Source organism: Anguilla anguilla, chromosome 15 (assembly GCF_013347855.1).
Source record: "Anguilla anguilla isolate fAngAng1 chromosome 15, fAngAng1.pri, whole genome shotgun sequence".
NCBI classification, from domain to species: Eukaryota; Metazoa; Chordata; class Actinopteri; order Anguilliformes; family Anguillidae; genus Anguilla; species Anguilla anguilla.
In genome coordinates, this window is record NC_049215.1 from 13,389,926 (window position 1) to 13,411,455 (window position 21,530).

Here is a 21,530-nt window from a genome sequence, read left to right on the forward strand (position 1 = left end):
AGTAACTGGCACATCAATGCTTGCCTGCTGAAGAGTATTTCTGATTTGTCAGACAGGTGTTAGGGGGTTTACATTAATAGTGAGAATTGTTCTGTCATCAACTGTCTTCCTTGGCCTACCAGGCCCATTGAGATTACAGAGCTCACCTGCGCTCTTTTTCTTCTTATTGATGTTCCGTTTATTTTAGTAAGCCTAAGGCTTGGCCTATGCCTCTGACTGTTTTTTCTTATTTCTCAGCCTCATAATAGCCTCCTTGACTTTCATTGGCACAAATCTTGTTGACAAATACCAATAAGAGATGTCAAAGGCAACCAAAAACACAGAATCAAGACTAAATACTGAATTCTGTCTTATACCTGCACTATGGAAGCAATTGAACTCAGCTGACTAATCAGAAACTCTTGTGAAGCCATTTACCCCAAATGTAATGGTGTCCTGAAATTACACTTTAACCACATGTGAATTGATTACAAATAGAAAATTGTGCAGTACAGAGACAAATTAAGAAAAAAAATGTCTTTGTCCCATATGTTATGTAGAGCACTGTATATCCAAACAGGAAAACCTTACTATTCCTCATAACTTCATATTTAACTTGTTTGGTCCATTACTGTGAGCGTGTCTTTTGTTTTTCCTCCAAGAAATTTTGCGCAAAGATTCTTATCTGGTCATTTGGTATGATGCCCAACTGTAAGTCATGCATTATCGCAAATGTCAACATTTAAAGTTTCTTTGATTGTGTTGTTATTTCATTTTTGAGTTGGAGGAAAGCCCATTCTTGTATCATTTATACAAGGTTCTTGGTAAAACATTTCTCATTTGTAGTTTACAGATCAGCCACCAATGCACACAATGCACAGAAACTATAAACAGGGTTGCACTGGAGAATATTGTATCAATGCAAGCGTCACCGTCTAGACAGAAAATCTCTTTCATAATGTGGTTTCGATATGGCATTCACCTCACTGTTAACAGTGTCAATATACCATACATAATTTGTATTGATCTTCTGACAAAAAGGTCAAATATTGTGTTGCATTTGATCAACCTGCTTGAAAATAGCATCAATATTCTTCTGTCAACTTGACTCAAATTCTTGTCATAAATAAATAGTACTAATTCAAGGCTGAATGAGAAAGCCTGCTAAAGCTCTCTTATCTCTTTGAATGTATGAAATAATGGATATCATTGGTGGATTTTGGAATCAGCATTGGCAGGAGATGGTTGTTGTTATTATCATTATTATTATTATCAACCTAATAGTAAAATAATACCTGCATAACAATAAATCAGGTAAAGTATAATAAAACAGAACACAACACAGTCAATTTGAATCACTCAACTCCAATAAGACTGGGGTGTATTTGGACCACATTCTTTTAAGAGATGTGACAGCTATTGTATAGTTAATTACAGCAACATTGATGTAATCTCTGAATCTCCCACCCCAGCTTCAAAGAATACATTTCTGTCCTGGCAGGCAAAACATGTTTACAAAAAAGGATGTCCTATAGACTACGTATTAGATATATCAGACTTCCTTAAAAAAAAAAAAAAAAAAAAAAAATGAACAATGCGTTACAATGTTTCTGAATTTGTGTCATTTTTGTCATTCTTGTCCAGGTGAATTTTGGTTTCATAATGTCGGTTCAGTTAATCATTGCTTGTGGCTGATGTGTTGTAAAAATGCAGTTGGGGGTGTGTAATGCTGCCAAATGGCAAAATGCCTAACTGAGAGTGATGTCTCCACTACAGTATATTTTTATATGGTTTACTATTAAAAAGTTAGGTCTTCCCCCTTCAAATCCACGGACAAGCTGCTCATTACAAAAAAGTAGTTGAGATCATGTATAATGTTTCTGACACAAAGATGTTGTTTTCAGTGACCCCTTGCATTCTGTACTGGCTTTTAAAATACAATATTGATTCATTTTCTACATATTGCATATGTTGTAGCAATTATTGATATTGTACACTATTATTTAATAATACACAATATCAACATACAACTAACTCTGAGCAGCTCTCAGAGTTGTCTTGTGACTATTCACATAGGCCTACATATCATCTTTGATTTTATTCATCCTGTGATGTAAAACATTTATATTTTATATTTATGTTATGCCATGTAAGATGATACATAATTGAAATTCGGAAAGTTAAGTTGGCAGGCAGTTATAAACGTTTCTAAAACTATGCAAATATTCTTTGGAGGTCAGTCATTTTCAGCGGGGTATTTGAATGCGCAGGCGCACTTGGCTTTGTGAGTATGGGCGCTGTAAATTTTCAGGCGTCAGCTGATTCCTCACATCACTGACGGTCACGCACGGGTTGCTGCGTAATTTAAAACCCCAGACACATAAACAGATCGATGTGGATGTTATGCGACTAAGACAAAAATCTGTCTTGGGGGTAGTGAATCTATATGGCGGCAGAAATACACCCCAAACCTCAGGCTCGGATACCCGTCCTACTCGGTAAAATTGAGGCTTTCCAAGATGTGGTTAGCACTGCGGTCATCATTCCCAAAGAAGACGGGGTAATCACTGTGTCGGAGGACAGGTTGGTAAAGCATTTTAATGGTAAAGAACAGTATGTGAAAACGCTATAGATTTCACTATCTATAGTATCCTGCACACGATTTAGCTTGTTAACTAGGCTATACATCAATGAAACTGCTGGTTCCCATCTGATATGCGTCAGTTGAACTTGCTAACTTGGCTCCGGTTGTCGCTCTTCTGTTTGAGTATTATAGCGAAAATATAGCTAGGTGTTCTAGTTCAGCCGTTCAGTCGTAATTTGTAGCTTGCTAACGTTAGCTAGCCACATCTACGTTCATAATGATAGTTGCCTTGCTGACAAAAGCATTCATGTACGGAAGCGCATTCGATCGTCCAGGCTTGTATTTCTTGGAAGCCTGTAGCTGAAATGCTGATAGCTGCATTGACGAGAGCTGTTACTATCGTGGAAAAAAATGGAGTTTTGCTAAATGATTCAGCAGCAAACTTGCTTGCAGCAAACAGCAGCAAACACCACTTCCCTAGCTAGTACGCTGCTGTATCGTTGTAGAGTTCATAACCGTTCACATTACGCACAGATAATGCACGCGCAAGTTAAGTATTTTTTTGTTGTTGTTTTTAACACCGAAAGGCATTCGTGTCACAACACGTTGAACTTTATCAGCTAGTCTGGTAATCAATCATTATTCAAGGAAAAACTTTAATTAGACTTTTGGTTTATTGGAATATTTTTAAATTATAAGTTCTGTTTTTTTGTGAGGATGTCAATTTGAACTTCGCATGGAGTAGTTATTTTCCTGCGCTCATGGTGACTGGTGGTGCATAATTCAACGAAGTCTAGGCGCAGGGACTGCAGCGTTTTTTTCATTAGAGTAGTCATTAGAGTAGCCCACCTCCTATCTGATCTGTAGTGTCTACCCCAGGTGCGCAATGTTTCAAATACATTTTTGTCATATTTGTCATAAAACCGAAATGTGCAATCTAGTGTACTATAGTGACTGCGAATTTTTTGTATAGGTTCTGCCTGCTCACAACTAGCCTATCTTGTTTGCTTATAAGTGAATAAGCGAGATCTTTCTCGAATTAGTTTGGTTGCTTGGTAGCTAGATAAGGAAGACATTTAACACTTTTCAGCACTCGACAACAAAATTTCATGGCAAGTGATGCTGATTGTTTGTTGATGGACAGTACAGTACAGGATGTAAAAATGCTTATTTTGTAATGTAAACTCTCGCAGACGTGTGAAGAAACCTGTGACAGTTTGCTAAACCTGGAAGCAGTAGAACACATTTTCTGGCAATGCTGTGTTAGAAATGAAAAAAAATTTCTTCTTGACTGGTTCCAGCTTATTATATTTTTAGCTTACAACCCATTTATACTGTTAAATATTTACTGAACAAATCCGGTTAAGTAACTTGCTCAAGAGTACACCGGCAGTACTCCACCTGGGAATCAAACCTGCACCCTCAAGGGCAGTTTCCTAGCCATTATTGCACTGCCAGCTCTGCCACGCTGCAGCTGATGTCCTACTGTGTCTGTGTTTGGCAAAACATGCTGTTAGCTGAGGTCAGGTTGCTGTGGAATTGTCCCTGCTCCACCCCAAGGTGTAGCCGAGCCACTGGAGATGGCATTATATGAAAGGTGCCAGTGCAGCTGACATGGTAGTTTATCTGGGTTATGGGTCTCCTGTGGTGAAACACCTTCAGCACTGCAGTTGCATGTCACAGCTGCTGGGATATGGGAAACTGGCCTTTTGCAGAGCACCTTGCGCCAGTCCAGGTTTTACGAGAAGCGGGTCGGTGAATGATGTGTGAACCACCTGCTTGTTGATGGTTGGCTATAACCTCTTTATAGTAAAAACCTGTGCTGGCTCAAGGGGCTGTTCTTCTGGGGGGCTGTTTGTATATATACATATTTTATAAATGAATATTGGCTCTCCCTCCCAGGACAGTTCGGGTATGGCTGAAGAGAGACAGTGGGCAGTACTGGCCAAGCATCTACCACACTTTGCCCGGTAAGATATCACTCTATGGAGTCTGTCTGCAAAGAACTGTGCATGAGCATATCTGAGCCACTCCATTTCTGATATACTTGTATGAAGTCTTTGCTTAAAAACTACTTTTTCCAGTCTCGCTTTTTATTTTGTTATTTATATACTCATTCTTTTTATTGAGTACCTTAAACTTCATTTGATAGTTTATTTGTCATACTTATGTTTTTCCTTTTCTCTCTGTAAATTACCTGATGTGCTTTAGTGCTTTTGTGTCAATTGCACTTTGTAAAGGGCTTTGCGCTATATTGATGAAGTTCATTGTAATAATGCTTATTCATCTTCTCTTTTTTCTTCTTATTTTTATTATTATACTTTCGTCAACTCTGCTGTGGCTCTCTTACCAGCCTTGCTGCTGGAACCATTTTTTAAAAATGTAAACGGGTTTGTAATGATGCACGCTCTAATTTCTCTGTGGCTGTTTGCCAGAAGGGTTGGGAGCTGGAAGCCTGCGGAGGGGTTGGCGGGTGGGTGCGGGATCAGGAGCCATCGTGTGATTCAGCGACACATCACACAAGCCACACCAACTGTGCTCATTTATTCAGAGCTACTCCCACATACCATTTTTCATGAGTTCTGATCACAGACAATGTGTTTCTTGTTGTACTCGTGCCTGTATTACACAGTGCCTCAGTCGGGGTGTGAGTAACCTTTTAAAGACGGCTGTACTTTGCTGGGGGGGTTTCCACTGTGCAGCACTGAGATGGGGATTCTGTCAAAGTGCAGTGCTGGCTGGGCCAGGCCAGGCCACTCAAAGCATGTGTGATCTGGATTCAGTCGACATTTTGCCCTCAACTTTGACTGGCAAATGAAAATGTAAATGTTATCCTACTTTTTTTCCTTCTGAAACACAGTTTGTGTTTTCATTTTAGTTATTGCCACGCTTACACTGTACCAAACAATAACAGTGAAGAAATCAAATCAAATTTAATTGTGAGTTAGAGTTAAGGATATGCAATATATAGCCTAGATTGAATCTAGTCTGTGGTGTAATAATCTGGATTTAACCCCCTGATTCCGCCCCCCTTTCTTCAGCTCCCTGCAGCTGCATGTCCTTCAACCCAGAGACCCGCCGCCTCTCCCTCGGCATGGACACCGGAACAGTGTCGGTAAGCCATGATAACAGATCTGGCTTATGTAGCGCCTTTCATCTCAAAACACACAGCAGCGAAGGGGAGAAACTCACCTGCATGATGCATAGCAGCCATTTTAGGCAATAACACCCATCATACGTCAGCTGTGGTGTAGGTAGGGAATTATCAAGCCAGTTAAACTTGGGGATGATTATCTACCAATCAATCAATCAATCAGTCAATCAAATTTTATCTATATAGCAATTTCAGATCAATAAAATAAGATAAAAAAGGAAAGAAGTGGGAGCATAAATGAAGAAATACAAACTAAAAGCAATACAAAAACAATTATTCAGTGTCCAGAAACTTTAAAATTACTATATCAATTAAAATCAAGAGGTTCGTTTTAAAACGTGACCAGGCAAATCCTCAGTTTGTCAACAAAAAATCTGCAATTTGCTAGCGATACGTATTGCATTTATCCTTCCACGAAGGATCAGTTCAAGTGCTGTTCAGGACGCTGCGTGAGTTACGATGTGATTATACAAGTATGATTAGGTGGCCAAATTAAGAGAGCTAGGCTGAATTTAGTGTAAAGATGGTTAAATGGCCACAAGTCCAGACTTTGGATTAACATCTCATCAGAAAGAGGGCATCTCCTACAGCACAGTGTCCCTATCCCTGCACCGGGACATTGGGAATATTTAGTTCAGAGGGACGAACGTCCCCTGCTGCCCTACTAACACCATTTTCAGCAGACACTGGCTTTTTCCAGCAGAGCAGGTCCTCCTATTCAAGTACAAGCGAAAACTGTGGTACAGTTTGCAGTCGGCTGTACTGCATTTTCATTGGCCCCTGGGGTGAGTGAAGGAGGAAAACAGAAATATTATTTTTCAAATATTTAATTTCTGAAATTTCAGTCTTTCATAAAAAATAAGCCTAGTCTCATTTTCACATCCTTGATATGCTCTTGACTCTTGTAAATGTCTCCCTGTTACTTACAACTGGTATAGTGATTCTTTTTCTATAATCTTGACCTCTAACCTGTTATTTTTTTAGACCAATCAGTTAAATCCAGGTCTGGCTTTTTCGCGCACTCAGCCAGCCAAGTGCTGGTGTAGCTGGTCTCGACAACAGCATTTAATCTTCAACTTGGATTTGTGCACTGTGCCAAATACATGATCACAGCCATTAATAATATTCCCTGTCAGATTGCATGTAGCTTTATGTTCTTTTTGCAGCACTAACAGTAATTTTGCAAGTATAATTCATGGGTTTTCTATTTGAATGGTGAATAGATGCTGTCAGAATTACATTCATAACGAAAGCCATAAAGAATTCATTTATTCAGAAGCATTTTTGTGTGTTTTGTTCTGTTTGTTTGTTCTTTCTAAACATGTTCGTTTGGCTGACTCAGACTGTTTCTCCCCTTTCAGGAATTCATATTGGCTGAAGACTACAACAAGATGACCCCCTCAAAGAATTACCAGGGTAAGGCAGGATGTTTGTGTTTACTGATAAGTCCAGCTATGACTGTTACTGGGACATTTCTGTGTGGTTGTACCATCATAATTTGCCTGGAGGCAGCAAGCTGAATCAGAAAATTCTATTTTTGATGGTAGCAGCTTGCTTGTTTTCCCACAACAGAGTACTTGTATGCTGTGGACACAGACATCGCTTGCAGCTGAGGTTTAAATAGCATGTGATAGCTGTTCCCCATTTTGTATCCTCACTGACCCACTGCGTTTTTACACCTGACCTCTCCATCTTGGCTCTTCTGTTTTGGTTCCTCTGTGGTACATTGCATTGGATTTTACAGTCTGTGACAGTGTTTAACCGGGTTTAGTACTACTGGTAAGAGAAGCACTTTAGAGGAAAGCAGAGAAAGCATATAAGACTCTACACCAGAGCAGATTATGGGTTTGGATACTGAATTGGCCGCTATACCTTTAAACAACTTATTAATGTGAGTGTGTATAGGTTTGTTTGTGTTCTTTCATCGAAATGCTGCAATATTATGGTCCCCACTTGGCAAGTGTAGGGTCAAAATCCTCACTTGCTAAAGCTGAGTTATGTGTGTGGTGTGTGTGTGTCTATCTGTGTGTGTTTGCATGCACGGGCATGGTTGTCCAGCTCACCAGGGTCGCGTGACAGTGGTACTGTTTGTCCTGGAGATGGAGTGGGTCCTCAGCACTGGCCAGGACAAGAACTTCACCTGGCACTGCTCAGAGAGCGGGCAGCGGCTGGGCGTGTACCGGACTCCGGCCTGGGTCTCCGGGCTGCAGTATCCTTCCAGGGGGGAGCCTAGCCTGGTCCAAGTTCATGTTGACTAACTGGTGTCCAGTCTAGGGAATATATTCATTTGCTGACCTGTGGGATTCACGCCCTGTCTGTGAAGTCAACAGAGCCATTATATTTATGGGCTGTCCAAATGCCATTTCTGTGGTTCTGTCACTAAAGATGTTTTCTATGATGTCATGGAATTTTCACAAATGGTATGCTCACTGTTCTCCAACAGCCTGTCGGTTTTTGGGTCATAAGGTGAAAGGTCATTGTTTAGAAACAAAGTGCAGTTTCCAGTCTGACTCAGCTGCTGTGCAAAGGTTTTAATGTTAGTACTCACAAGGTTCTCCTTTCTCTTCCCGAGAGCCATTTTGAAAATGCAAAGTAAGCACATGTTGGGGAAAAAAAAAAGTTGTGTGTAATACAGTTCATCAAAACATGACTGTAACCGAACGGCGCACAGTTCTGTGTGCTGCTTTAACTGTGTCGGAGCGGTTTTCTCTGCAGCTCTCTGGCACGGCTCCTGTCTGTTTGTTTCATGTGGGCGGTTAGACACCCACTCACTGAGGCCTACGCTGTACCACATATTTCCTGCCTGACAGGGCCTGGAGGCTCGCGCAGCGACGTGTTTGTTGAGCTTCTGAACGTGCCGTCCTGTGCCTGCATGCTCTACGGGTCTCCGTGTGTGCAGCCATTGATCGCAGACTAATCTACATCTCATAAATCACTGATGGCACAGCAGAGACAATGCCTGATGTGTATGTGGTTGTGTGTCACGGATGAGGGACGGTGAGGTAGGCAGCTAGGAGCACACTGCTGCTAAAACTGGTTATGTAATTAAATTCATGTTTTTGCTGGTTATTATCATGGGGGGGGGGATTTTATTGACAGTGAAGAACCTATAATCATTGCTGTTTTTTGTTAATTAGTTTATGTTTGCGCACATTATTGTTATTTTTCTTACTATTGATTGAGATTGTCGTTATTTATTTGCTTTTTCTGTAAAGCATGAAATATTTGTCATGCCAGTGAAGTTCATTTGAATTTGAGTTTGAATTGGGGTTGGAATTAGCGTTTGAATACTTAACCAGGGCTGTGCAGGTTCGACGTGGAGACGAGGCACGCTTTCGTGGGTGAGCACTCGGGACAGGTGACCATTCTGAAACTGGAGCAGGACCGGTGCAGCCTTGTCACTACATTTAAAGGACACGCAGGTAAAGCAGGGTGCACTGGAAAATCGAGTCTCTCCACCCCTGAGGAAGCAGAGAGGAGAGGACTGAAGGAAGACGGGCGCTGACTGAGTAACGAGAGACTAACTCTACAGACAGATTTTACAGGCTAACCACATGGCCAGCTCCTGCATTCCTTCTGTCCTCTGTGTTTGTTAAACTACAGGAGGTTCAGATTGGTAATAGCACAGCTATGTTATGAATATTCATGTTAAGGGGTGCTTGAAGAGAGAACATCTATTCTGGTTTTGTCCTTTACCATGCCCCCTTCTCTAATATTCAGACCCTGCAGCACTGATTGGAAGTTTGCAGAGCAGAGAGGCAGAACCTTAAATGTTCAGAATGCACAGCTGTATATGTGCTGCTATTGGATGAAATTAGATGCCTTTCTGTAGTTTTCTTTCTGCCCAGCACCGGTGCTTTTTTGTAAACATGCATTTGCATAGCCTGATGAGAAGAGCTCATAGCATTTGGTTGTACTGTACAGTCTGCACTGTGGCAAAGATGTTCTGTGCTCTTCAGCTGTGTGTGTGTGTGTGCGCATGTGTTTATGTGTGTATGTGTATGTGTATGTGCGTGTGTGTGTGTGTCTGTGTTCTGTCTGTGTTTGTGTGTGTGTATGTGTGTATATATATATGTGTGTGTGTCTGTCTGGGTGTGTGTGTGTGTGTCTGTCTGTCTGGGTGTGTGTGTGTGTGTGTCTGTCTGGGTGTGTGTGTGTGTGTCTGTCTGGGTGTGTGTGTGTGTATGTGTCTGTCTGTCTGTCTGGGTGTGTGTGTGTGTGTCTGTCTGTCTGGGTGTGTGTGTGTGTGTCTGTCTGTCTATCTGGGTGTGTGTCTGTGTGTCTGTGTGTCTGTGTGTGTGTGTGTCTGTGTGCATGCGTGCGTGCGTGCGTGTGTGTGTGTATGTGTGTGTGTGTGTGTCTGTCTATCTGGGTGTGTGTGTGTGTGTGTCTGTCTGTCTGGGTGTGTGTGTGTGTGTGTGTGTGTGTGTCTGTGTGCATGCGTGCGTGCATGTGTGTGTGTGTGTTCTGTCCCATCTCCAGGCAGTGTGACGGCTCTGTGCTGGGATCCTGTCCAGCGGGTGCTCTTTTCCGGGAGCTCAGATCACTCCATCATCATGTGGGACATCGGGGGATGCAAGGGGACCGCCATCGAGCTGCAGGGGCACAAGTACGGGGGGGACAGGACACCAGGGGGCAAATACTTTTTAATGCTTTTTCGTAATTGAAAATCGTTTAACTGTTTAAATACTGTGTAAAAAAAAGTAAAATTCCTGAAGATTACTGAACCCATATTAATATTCAGTATATGGAATGATAATTCTTTGCCAGCATCGATTATTAAGGTATTTCAGAATCTGTATCTGACCCAGGTCTGGTGGGCAGGGGCAAGGACGGACACGGCTGTGGGGTAGGGCGGGGCAGACGGGTTGAAACAGAGCTTTCTGTCAGAAGACAGAAATGGTTGGACCAACTGTTCAGTTATTAACTGAACTTTGCTGTATGAGCAACATTGGCATTTCCGTGCTATGTCATTACCTTTGAGTTTTCCTGTGAAGCTAGGACGTTTTTATCCATCCATGCATGTTTCACAGCTCTGTGTCACAAAGCCTCTTGTGAAAGAACAGTGAGTCTTTAAATTGCTTTACAGTAATTGTTCAGCATGTGTAGAGATAAGCTCTGGAAGGAAATTAGCTGCAGCTGGGCCTTGCTGAGATGGTCCATTGTATTCACTGCTGAACAGCCACAGACAGGGCTATAAACCTAAGGGATTTGCAGGGGCTGAACTGTGTGTAACTGTGTGTATTGGTAGTGTGCGTGTGTGTGTTCGTAACGTGTGTGTTTCTCACAGTGAGAAGGTACAGGGGCTTAGCTGTTTGTGCGTGTGTTGGTAACGTGTGTGTGTGTGTGTGTGTGTGTTGGTAACTTGTGTGTTTCTCACTGTGAGAAGGTACAGGGGCTTAGCTGTTTGTGCGTGTGTTGGTAACGTGTGTGTGTGTGTGTGTGTGTTGGTAACTTGTGTGTTTCTCACTGTGAGAAGGTAAAGGGGCTTAGCTGTTTGTGCTTGTGTTGGTAACGTGTGTGTGTGTGTTGGCAACGTGTGTTTCTCACAGTGAGAAGGTACAGGGGCTTAGCTGTTTGTGCTTGTGTTGGTAACGTGTGTGTGTGTGTGTGTGTGTGTGTGTGTGTGTGTGTGTTGGTAACGTGTGTTTCTCACAGTGAGAAGGTACAGGGGCTTAGCTGTTTGTGCTTGTGTTGGTAACGTGTGTGTGTGTGTGTGTGTGTGTTGGTAACGTGTGTGTTTCTCACAGTGAGAAGGTACAGGGGCTTAGCTGTGCTCCTCACACTCGGCAGCTGATCTCCTGCAGCTCTGATGGAGGCATCGTCATCTGGAACATGGACGTCACCCGGCAGGAGGTGAGAGAGAGGAGGAGTCAGGGTTTCACCCCCCACTCCCATTCCCCGTGTACTCACACACACACACACACACAGAGCAGCCGCATCCTGTCCGTACCCTCGCAGTTCAGCCTGAGGTTCACCCTCTCTGGGGTCACATTTGGGAAGTCAGCCGGTGATTTCTTTCTGCACCAGTTGTAAAGTCAGCATTTCATTACATCATTTCATAACCCAGTCACTTGTGGTTAATTTTTCATGTTAAAAACTTTTTGAAAAATAATAATAATAAACTTTCTTTTTTGTGAACTCCTGCAGTGGCCTGGTTTTGGGCCTGAATGTGCCCCTCTGAATGTGGCCATCTTCTCTCCTGCAGACCCCTGAATGGCAGGACAGTGACTCATGCCAGAAGTGTGAGCAGCCATTCTTCTGGAACTTTAAACAGATGTGGGACAGTAAGAAGATTGGGCTGCGGCAGGTAAGCCCCACCCCCTCCTGGCACATTGGCCCCTCCCTCCTGGTCCTCTGCTACTTACAGTCAGTCTAGTGTGACTAATGTCCTCGCCCACATGGCAGTGTACAAAATAGTGAAAGTAAAATGTAAATATTCCTCCAAACAGCATGAATTCTCAAATGACAAATGCATAAACAAAATATACTGTAGGCAACGAAGCATGAATGTTTACATAGCTGGCTGTCTCTCGCTTTGATCTTGTCTGTACTTGGGAACAAGTATTAGTGGGTAAATGATTACTTGAAAGCAGCTTCCAAACTGTCACTTTTCAGGAAGGGCTGCCCAGCCCTGTTCCTAGAGATCTACTGTCCTGTTGGTGTTTCTTTCAAGCCTAATCTTTCAGACCTGATGCTAGTAATTAGCAGCTCAATGAGCTCTCCAGGAACAGGGTTGTGCAGCCTTGCTTTACGGCGTTGTTAACTGTCGAAGTGTAATTTACATGTTATCCACAAGGGGGCAGTTTTCAGCTTGTTTTCAGGCATCTGGACACAAACAAGTGATGATGTAATTTTTAAGTTGTCAGAGATCTCCATCATGATCCATCCATGTTATTGTCGATTGATGAGTTCCATGAGGTAGGCTGCAGCCTCAGAGTTGCCTGTGTCCTTCTCCCCCAGCACCACTGCAGGAAATGTGGGCAGGCTGTGTGCGGAAAGTGCTCTTCCAAACGCTCCACCATCCCGCTCATGGGGTTTGAGTTTGAGGTGCGAGTGTGTGACCCTTGCCACGAATCCATCACTGATGAGGAGTGAGTAACCCCTCGCTCCACACACATTGGTGACAGGCACTATTGTGGCTGCCATTTCAATTCAAATCAGCTCTGTAAATAAATTTTAATTTAACAGAAGAACTGAACTGGCTGAAATAGTGGTATTTGCCCTGACTCTTGTGGTCCACATGATTCCCTTTAAATATACATATGAGCGCTTAAAATATATAGACATTACTGTTTCAGAATTTGGCGATTGGTGACTCAGGCCACAACCAACTCAGTGTGTGCAATTATGCTAGCTAAGGCTTGTTAGAACAAGCCAGATTGTGGGAAATGAACTTCACAAACTGGCTTCCCTTTATTGAAGCTCTGGAGCAAAGAGTGGCTGGGCTTGAGGCTAACTGGAGGAGAAACATGCATGTCTGCATATCTGCTACCTCAGACTCCCCTGCTTGCAGGAACCAGCCCAGACCCCGTGCTCCCAGTGTCCCACTGCTGCTGCCACAGTGTCAGCTGCAATACAGCTTACTCCTGATTACAAGTTGCAATGGCAGCATTTGTGAGGTTATAACAGGAAAAACCTCTAGCACACCATATGAATTTGAACAAAGTTTTTGTTAGGCTTTAGATATTAAGGAGAAAGGGGGAAATTAAGGAGTTGAAAGCCTAACGCAATAAATATGATATTTGTTTACAAGTAATTTTTCTAGTTTTTTTTTTTCTTTCATTGCATGAAATTCTCACACACTGGTTTACGTGATTCGCTATGCAAAGGGCTCACCTTTTCAAGCATTTCTTGCTGCAGCCTTTGTGGCGTTGCCATGGCAGTGTGTGGGTTGACCCTGTGCTATTCTCTGTATTACAGCCGTGCTCCCACGGCAACCTTCCACGACAGCAAGCATGGCATCCTGTACATGCACTTTGAGCCCACCAGAGGCTGGCTGCTGACCTCTGGGACTGACAAGGTCATCAAGGTGAGAATCCCTGTTCATATTTACCTAGAGAACACCTGTAGTACACAGCACAATTGGGGGTAAATTGCAAATACAATTCGGTCAATTTTAGGAAGTGAAACGCAATTTAATTGTATGACAAAATATTAAAATACCCATTTTCAATTAAGGTTTTTCTGAATATTTGAATTGAATATCAGTTCATTTCCTTGACCAACAGAATTGTAGAAACCAATGGAGAGTATCTGCTGTAGAGAAATGGCTGCTTGTTCCTTGGTCTTTGAGTGGCCTCTCCTCTGTCTCTTCAGCTATGGGACATGACCCCAGTGGTGTCCTGACAACTCCTGTTGCCACAGGCAACACCGAGCAAGCCTCACACATTGGGGGCGGAGCTCCAGTGACCACTGTATTGCTTCCTGCCATCCTGGGAGGAGAGAAGACACAGGCTTCAAGAACAACCCAACTCCTGATCCATCCTGTCCAACAAACGCAGCACTGATGCCTTTCTGAGCTGCACCTTTGGTCAGGGTGCGTTTCCTCTCCTCCTCCTCTTCCTCCCTGACCCCCTCCAGACAATTTGTGGAACTTTTAAAACTCTTTTTACCATTATCATTTCTAAATGAAATGATTCCAACTCTATGGTTACTGATCGGTCAAGTGAAGGGGAGAGATGGGAGTGAATGGAATCTTTTTACCCTCTTGTTCTCTCTTTGTGATCTCTCTCTTTCCCCTACCCCTCCTCTCTTTCTCTCTCCTCCCTCTGTCTCTGGTATTCCTCTGTGTGTCATATTTCTCTCTTTATCTCTAGCATCATCTCAGTGTTCTTTGGTAGATTTTTCCAGAAGGGATGCCCAGTAAGACCGATGCCCGGTATTTGGCTCTTTCTATAAGTATGTAGCTGAAGGAAACGGTTTGTTAAGTGATTTAGTTTTGATTCGATATTGGTTGGATTTTGAGGTGGGTTTGTTAAAGTGGTAATCTAGTTTACTAAAAAAGATGTACCCTCTTTTCTTTGATTCTCTAATCCATACTTGGTCTTGCTCTTCAAGTGCTCCTAGATATTGTGATTTGATGATAGAACACATATCGGCACTAGTTTGCACAACCACCACAACCTAACTTCAATTGAAATGGACTCAAAGTGGCATTTGAAAATGTGTTTCAAGTGCTTTATTTGCAGAAATGTACATATCTTCATAGCGAGGCTTTTTTGATTTTCTATTATTGTGGCCATGCTATGGCTAGCAGTGATGGAGTGGAAGATGACAAAATGCCTCCTTAATCAAAGCAAAGGAAGGGGAAAAATTTAGAAATGCACAAATAATAACACAACCAAGTATTAATATATACTGTATATCACTGTAGGGCCCAGATTACACACCTCATGGGGGTGGTTGTACAAACGGCTAGTTTTTTTAGACTCTTTTTCACACACAGTTGTCTTAGCTGTTTGGTTTAGAATTGCCGACATGGCTAAAAAGCAAATAATATTTTTGCATTCCTCTAAATTGTACAGTGATATCAATAACTTTCCTAATGTGGTGAAGCTAAAACCAGTGACATATTACTTTGAGAAAACCAAGTCTTGTTCCAATTGGGGGTTTTTTCTCTGTGTGCTTCACTAAAGACACTTGGACATGTGAAAGGAAGTATGCTTTCTTGCTGTATGTTGTGTTGCTCAGCTGTATTGGCAGCTTGCTGTGTATCCTCTTTGTTTTTGCCCTACTGTTTGATCCCACAATCAACCAGCCTGGGCTGGCATGGATTTAATCAAGTACAATGTGATAATACACGTAAATCCCTTTTGAATAAGGTGGGAAAGGAGAATAATGAAAAGCACACATTCCTCAGACCAACCCCTCCCTTTGCTCACCTGTGCAGATAGAGTTCTTGTGGTTGCTTAGCACAGAGGGGCATGTTCTCTGTGCATAGTTCCCTGAAAGTCCCCAGTGGAGCTCCAAGTCTGGTCACAGTCTGCCAAAGCCAGTCAGATACAGCAGGTGGGTGTTTCCTCACAGAAACTCACCAATGGGCTGCCTCGATCTTGTGACTGACAGACTTGGCATATGTTGGATTTCATGTGCAGTCTCTCCCACTCTCTTCTACAAATGCGTAACTGGAACCATCTGAGTGTTGTGAGAGTCCCAAGCATTACTTATTCATGCTCCTCCCTCAGTCAGACCCTTCTGAGAGGGGTGTCAGTCCCACAAAGGAGGGATCAAGTGAAAATACTCTCTGTTAAGTGACACTGTCTCCTCTCCCGCTCATGCTGTCCCTGACATCCCTGAATTAATGCTGTGTGTGTTTATGTGTGCGCGTGAAAGATCAGTTAGTGCTGGAATATATATCGATCCAAATGTTCCAAAACTGATTGTCTCAGCATTCCATTTTCCAAGTAAACCACAATTCCCATTCCTGTAGTTGTGTACACACACTGGTGGATGTTAAGCAGAGCAGAATGTTCTATTAACAGTATTCATTTACCATACAAATTGTGGTACATACTTTGTGAGGAGGTGGTAACCGGGGCCAGTGGACAGTGCGTCACCAACTTTTGTCTTGTGGTGTCATTGCACATTTTTGTCTTCTGTGACCGTTGGTACAGTCTTTTGGAATATTGTGCACAAACTGCTTGGAACATTCTGATTTTTGTCAGGGACCAGTTTTATTAAAGTGAATTTGTGCTGCTAGTGTGCTTGAGATGATTAGTGTTCTACAGTTAGCATTTGGTGGGAAGAGACAGAAATTCTGTTGTGTACATATTTACAGAACTATGGGACAAACAAGACCATGTGGTTTTAATTTTTAGTTGCCTTAAATCCAGTTTTTTGTTATTTTGGAGCCAAGTGACATTTGATCATTCTTATAGAATTGGTTTATTTTTTATATTATGTATGTTTCCCAGGGATCTTAAATAAAAAGTAATTGTGCCCATGAGAGGTTTCTTGAATCACAGAGGTTTTCCCAGAACTGTGTGTTTATCTGCACTAATTTCACTGTTCAACATAACTGGTTGGTCAGGCACAATTTGGAACTTTCTTCAGCAGATTTTTGTATTTTAGATCAGGACAACAGATTCATGGAGGTAATTTCATGTTGGTGGCTAACTCAGTAACCACTCTGTATAAAGAAGGCAAATAAAGTGTTCTTTCAGTCACAGTGTGTATTTTTTAAAGTAGCATCACGATTATTTAAGATCAATTTAATAGAAAGTATATCTTATATCTTCGTAGGGCACACAAAAAATGATGGGAAAGAATAATACTAGTGCAAAATAGTGGATAGTTAAGTTAGTGTACATATAGTGGTTTGGAAACTGGGTTTTTAACTCAGGTTGTAAGTTTAAATCTAAGGTAGGGCATTGCAGTTCTGCGCCTGAGAAAAGTATTTATCCAAATATTCGGTTGAAGAGCTTTTTGATGCTCTGTGGTGGTTTGTGTAACATCCCAGGAAGCTACTTGGATACAGATGGTTAATTAGAGCACAAAAGCAGCACTTCACGCTCTCTCCTGCCCTGTCCTGCAACAACATTCCAAAGGTGGTCTCTTTCTGGGAATATTCATGACCTGGCAGGCCTGGAACACATATGGGGTGGGAAAAACTATGATTTTCATCGCCATAATGATTACAGTCAGAATAAAAAATGAATGTCTGCATGAATATTTATCAACAATTAAGGAAGCGTCAAAGCCCCCTTCTTTTGACCGGGAGAGGTTGAGGTCGTGAAGGATTTGATTCCGAGTCGTACGCTCTGTGGTTTGACTAGCGATTGGTCCTCACGATCCCATGGGATCATGTCCGAGTCTGGAGAGATCACATATGGTTTGGTTAGCTAGCTTTGTGTTGCCGAAAATATTTAGGTAGCTAGCAAGCTAGTTATACATTGTACGTTTATATCAGTTTAGCCAGACAGCAAGCACTGCTAGCATGTGAATTTACGATGATAGAATGGCTGTGTTGCTGCTACAGCGTGTTTCAGTTAATTTAGAAGCATTGGAAAAAACAAGTGTGTTCAAGTTTTTTAGTTATTCTCAGCTAGTTTTACCTAGTTAACTAGCGCTATCTAAAAAGCGTTTCTGCCACACTACCTACACCTCTTTAACTATAATCTAGGTAATTTGGCTATAGCCGGTTAGCTAACCTGTGAAACACAAGCTAGCTACGCAGTTGGCCAACTTGCTAATCGTACAAAATAGTCAGCCTGTGGCGTAGCATGCTAGCAAGCCTGTTAATGTAACAACATAACTGTTCAAAGATTTAAAACATAATACTAAGTTAAACGAACGACTGAACAAAGCTACTACCGACCAAGTTATATATTCACTTATCTAACTTACTGACACGATTGGGATAACATTACGATAACTTACAGCTATCAACATGTCAGGATGGCCGAGTGGTCTAAGGCGCCAGACTCAAGGGTAATAACCTTCCTGTCAAAGGAGTATTCTGGTCTCCGAATGGAGGCGTGGGTTCGAATCCCACTTCTGACAAGACTTTTACACTTCCACCGTGGGAAATGAATAGGCATGCAAGCATTCTCTCACTTTTACGAACAAGAGTGTCCTGAAAGCTGTTTGTTGCTAAATAACCTGAGTCACACGTGTTCAGAGAAATCTGATGTGTTGCCCATGCTATGTTGCAATATAGCTACACATTGAAAATGGCTTTACATGATTTTCACAGGCTACTGCAATTTTTTGTTTAAAAGAAAGTTTAAAGGGAAGCAATAAAATTGAAAATGATTAACCAGACGGAGGCACTACATCTCCATTTACTGTCAGGGAGTAATACTTCTTTGCATTTACAGAATGTCTATGTGTGTGTGATCCACAAGATTACATGACTCAGCTGCAGACTCATGATGGTTTATAAAACATACTATCTGTACACCACGATAGGAACACAGGTCCTTCACCTGGCCCCAAAATAGGTTTGCAAATATGATAATACAAAAAAATATTATCTCCCTTCCAGATTTCCTCTATTATTGCATATTTGTCTCAGATATTTTGGCAAAATGTAATATTAGACAAAGGAAACCTGAGTAAACACAAACCCCATTTTAAAAAATTGTTATTCAGTGTGACGAATATGCAATAGCAGAGGAAATCAGGAAATGGGCAAATACTTTTTTATGGCACTATCTCTATTCTATCTATATTTATCCAACAACAATAAAATAAATGCAAAAAAATGAAATGAATAGAGAGCCAGCACAGGGGTACAACCAGGAGGCTGAGACTACACAGCACCTGCTAGATACACTCAGCCAACACACTGATGTGCCTTGTACCTGTGTACTATTGATATTTAAATGCTAACACTATCAGATTTCATTAATAGTGATTCATGATGATTCAATGCGGTAAGAATGGGAAAGGTATTGGCCAAGTACTTGAGAGTAGCAGATTCACATTCTGGGCAAAGGCAGTCCAGGAGCCAACATCTAATGATGTAAAATCAATTAAGCAAAAACTGGATTACAGTCCTGAAAGTTTGAAAGCAATTATTGATAAGAAAAATATCCACTTAACGGAAATTCACATCAGTTTGGAACACAGACTATGTCACTTTGCGACTATGGTTGTGATTGCATTCAGCTGTTTTGAAAAATCGCGTGCTTTGTTCATTGACGCGGTTTTTCTCGTGTCAAAAAGCAGATGATTTTCTATGCAGTTCCGATCGCAACCAGCAGACGGCGCAAATCGCTCACATTTGGGCTCCTTGTCGCGTTGCCCTGAGTTCAAAATTGTACAGTAAATAACGCAGCCGCAGTGGTGGGAAGGACGCTGGAGGAGAAGAAATTAGCACACTGTAGAAGTCTCCGTCGTAGTTGTGAGTGGATACAAAATTACAGCGCAATTGATTTACCTTTTACCAGGGGCGAGAATGGCGACGCTGGGACTAGACTCCCGTCTCCATTCCCAACTCCCCTCCGGATCTGTTCAAAGTAACATCAGCAGTTTGGGGTCCCAGAATACTGTCCCTCTGAATCGTGCGCTTGAACGGGCTCTGGAAGAGGCTGCGAACTCAGGTTTTTTAAACCTCAGCGCCAGAAAATTGAAAGATTTTCCAAGAACTGCCTTGACCCACGATTTGACGGACACGGTGGAAGCAGGTAAAGGTTTGTTGTAATTTGGTGATTTACTGGAGCCTACCTGTCATCTCACTCATGTGCATTAGGCAGTCTACTGTGTGCGGGTGTTGGAAACTGCATTATATTCTTGGTTTATGTTTGAACGCGTTTGCTCATGTGCTGCTAATTTATTATATTGCTGTCTGTGGTAATTCGTTTAAGTCATAGCCTAAACTTGAACAGACGCAGCATTTTGTGTCTAACTCGTATTGGAACTTAGGAGGTACACAACTGTGCAAAGACGTGCACGGCTGAACTCGTTTCTCACGTTGGTGGAAGTCTTTGACCAGATGTTTAGTTTTCTATTTAGATACTGAAATCTGGGGCATGATCATCAGAAATTTAATGGGGACTTGGCTTTACCATGAACAGGAACTGAGCACAGTCCACTTTTTTAAATTCTAATTTAGTTTACTATTGGGTAATGTCAACAGGATGTCCAGGAAATCCCCACTTATTCCTTATAGAATGACGGTCAGGAAATTTTCTTTTTCACATCTAAATAACAAAAGAAAACACGCGCGTTGTGACCGCCAGAGCTGCGAATCATTTGAGTGCCGTAGGTTACCGTCACTCAAGTGAAAGTCGCATATTTGCTTGCCAGGGAAACTGTCGTTGGCCCTTTATCGATGCTTGCTGAACATTTAATCTGTTTCGATCTAATTACGTTGGCTACAAGGCCTAATCATTAAAAAGGGTAAGACGCCCTGCACGAGTGCGTTTACAAAGCGAATTAATAATTAACATGCCATAAAGGTTATTTTAATCAGATGTAGCTTTAGGTCTAATCGCTAAACCTCAACTGCAGCGTTGGGTAGACTAGGCTACTCGCACAAGTTAAACGCCGACCTGGTGTTAGAGGAAGGCAGTAGACCCTCGTTTTTTTGCGAGTCTAGCGGCGGGTTGTGCTCTGGACATTGTTGAGCTATTTTAATATGAAGTTCGTTACCGGTCATATCGGAAGAAAGCGAGCTGCTCTGCAACCTGCAGCTGTACGTCTCACTCGCGCTACGGCAGGAGGAGGCGACTCACCTGAGCAGGCAACAAAGAAAAACTGGAAACAAAGGCAGCTGTGCAGTTGTTTAATGTTGTTGCTTTAGGTTAATGTTTGGAATGATAATATGCGACAGGCTTTTGGGAACACCGATATAACCCATTGCTGTTGTAAACCGAAGTTTGTTGGCTATTGTCTTTCATAATATTCTGAACATACATCATCCAGATGCTGGAAACAGTCAATTGCATCGAACCCAACCTTTGCTTGAGAAGCAAATCATTTGGAGGGAGTCAGTGGTTGTGTTCTTAAACAATACACCAGTATTTTGTACACAACTGTACACCCTAATTAGTATGACTGAAATCATTGTGTTTTTTCTGAAGGTGGTTTGTATTACCTCTGTATTTTTAAAGGCGTATCAAGCTTACTTGCACCCGTATTGGCTGGACAGGGTGTAGTTGGGCTCTGTGTGAAATATAATATTGTGGCAATCATGGGGTATACAATGATGTTCTCTTGTGTGATTTTTCTGCCGCAAGTATGAGGACATTGTGGCAATGCATGTTTAAAATGTAGCAGAACTGGCCCTATGTTCTGATGGCCCCAACCAAGAATGTTGTTGTGGCCCCAAATTTCCCCAACATAAATCAGACAATTGAATTGTGT

The 21,530-nt window shown here is 42.1% G+C and overlaps 2 protein-coding genes and 1 non-coding gene across 8 annotated transcripts in view; all 3 read left to right on the plus strand.

The window, feature by feature from the left end:
- The first annotated feature begins 2,264 nt into the window (after positions 1-2,264).
- LOC118214268 (WD repeat and FYVE domain-containing protein 2-like) lies at positions 2,265-16,885 on the plus strand. Its single transcript, XM_035394101.1, has 12 exons — positions 2,265-2,562; positions 4,466-4,533; positions 5,605-5,678; positions 7,079-7,133; positions 7,776-7,926; positions 9,027-9,139; positions 10,200-10,326; positions 11,468-11,573; positions 11,926-12,027; positions 12,681-12,811; positions 13,641-13,749; positions 14,037-16,885. The coding sequence occupies exons 1-12, from the start codon at positions 2,426-2,428 to the stop codon at positions 14,064-14,066; spliced, it is 1,203 nt and encodes a 400-aa protein (XP_035249992.1). The 5' UTR covers positions 2,265-2,425; the 3' UTR covers positions 14,067-16,885.
- Positions 16,886-18,110: 1,225 nt separating this feature from the next.
- Positions 18,111-18,221, plus strand: trnal-caa. Its single transcript has 2 exons — positions 18,111-18,148; positions 18,176-18,221. It is a non-coding gene; the product is annotated as a tRNA-Leu (tRNA).
- A 1,258-nt stretch (positions 18,222-19,479) lies between these two features.
- LOC118214095 (leucine-rich repeat and calponin homology domain-containing protein 1-like) overlaps positions 19,480-21,530 on the plus strand; it is a 55,981-nt gene continuing 53,930 nt past the window's right edge. For 5 of the 6 annotated variants that reach the window (XR_004762573.1, XM_035393626.1, XM_035393627.1 and 2 more), the window contains exon 1: positions 19,621-19,849. Coding sequence is in view for 5 of the 6 variants with exons in the window: in XM_035393626.1 (XP_035249517.1) it covers positions 19,621-19,849 (229 nt within the window). In the remaining variant the exon portion in view is untranslated. Of the gene's footprint in view, positions 19,850-21,530 lie in introns of all 6 variants that reach the window. The other variant, XM_035393623.1, reaches the window with a different exon arrangement.

Bases quoted from the DNA above. Each gene is read 5' to 3' on its own strand.
- LOC118214268 (XM_035394101.1), top strand. From the start codon at position 2,426: ATGGCGGCAGAAATACACCCCAAACCTCAGGCTCGGATACCCGTCCTA. The intron at 7,927-9,026 runs GTATCCTTCCAG...AGGGCTGTGCAG, and splicing joins GCCTGGGTCTCCGGGCTGCA to GTTCGACGTGGAGACGAGGC. The intron at 11,574-11,925 runs GTGAGAGAGAGG...TCTCTCCTGCAG, and splicing joins TGGACGTCACCCGGCAGGAG to ACCCCTGAATGGCAGGACAG.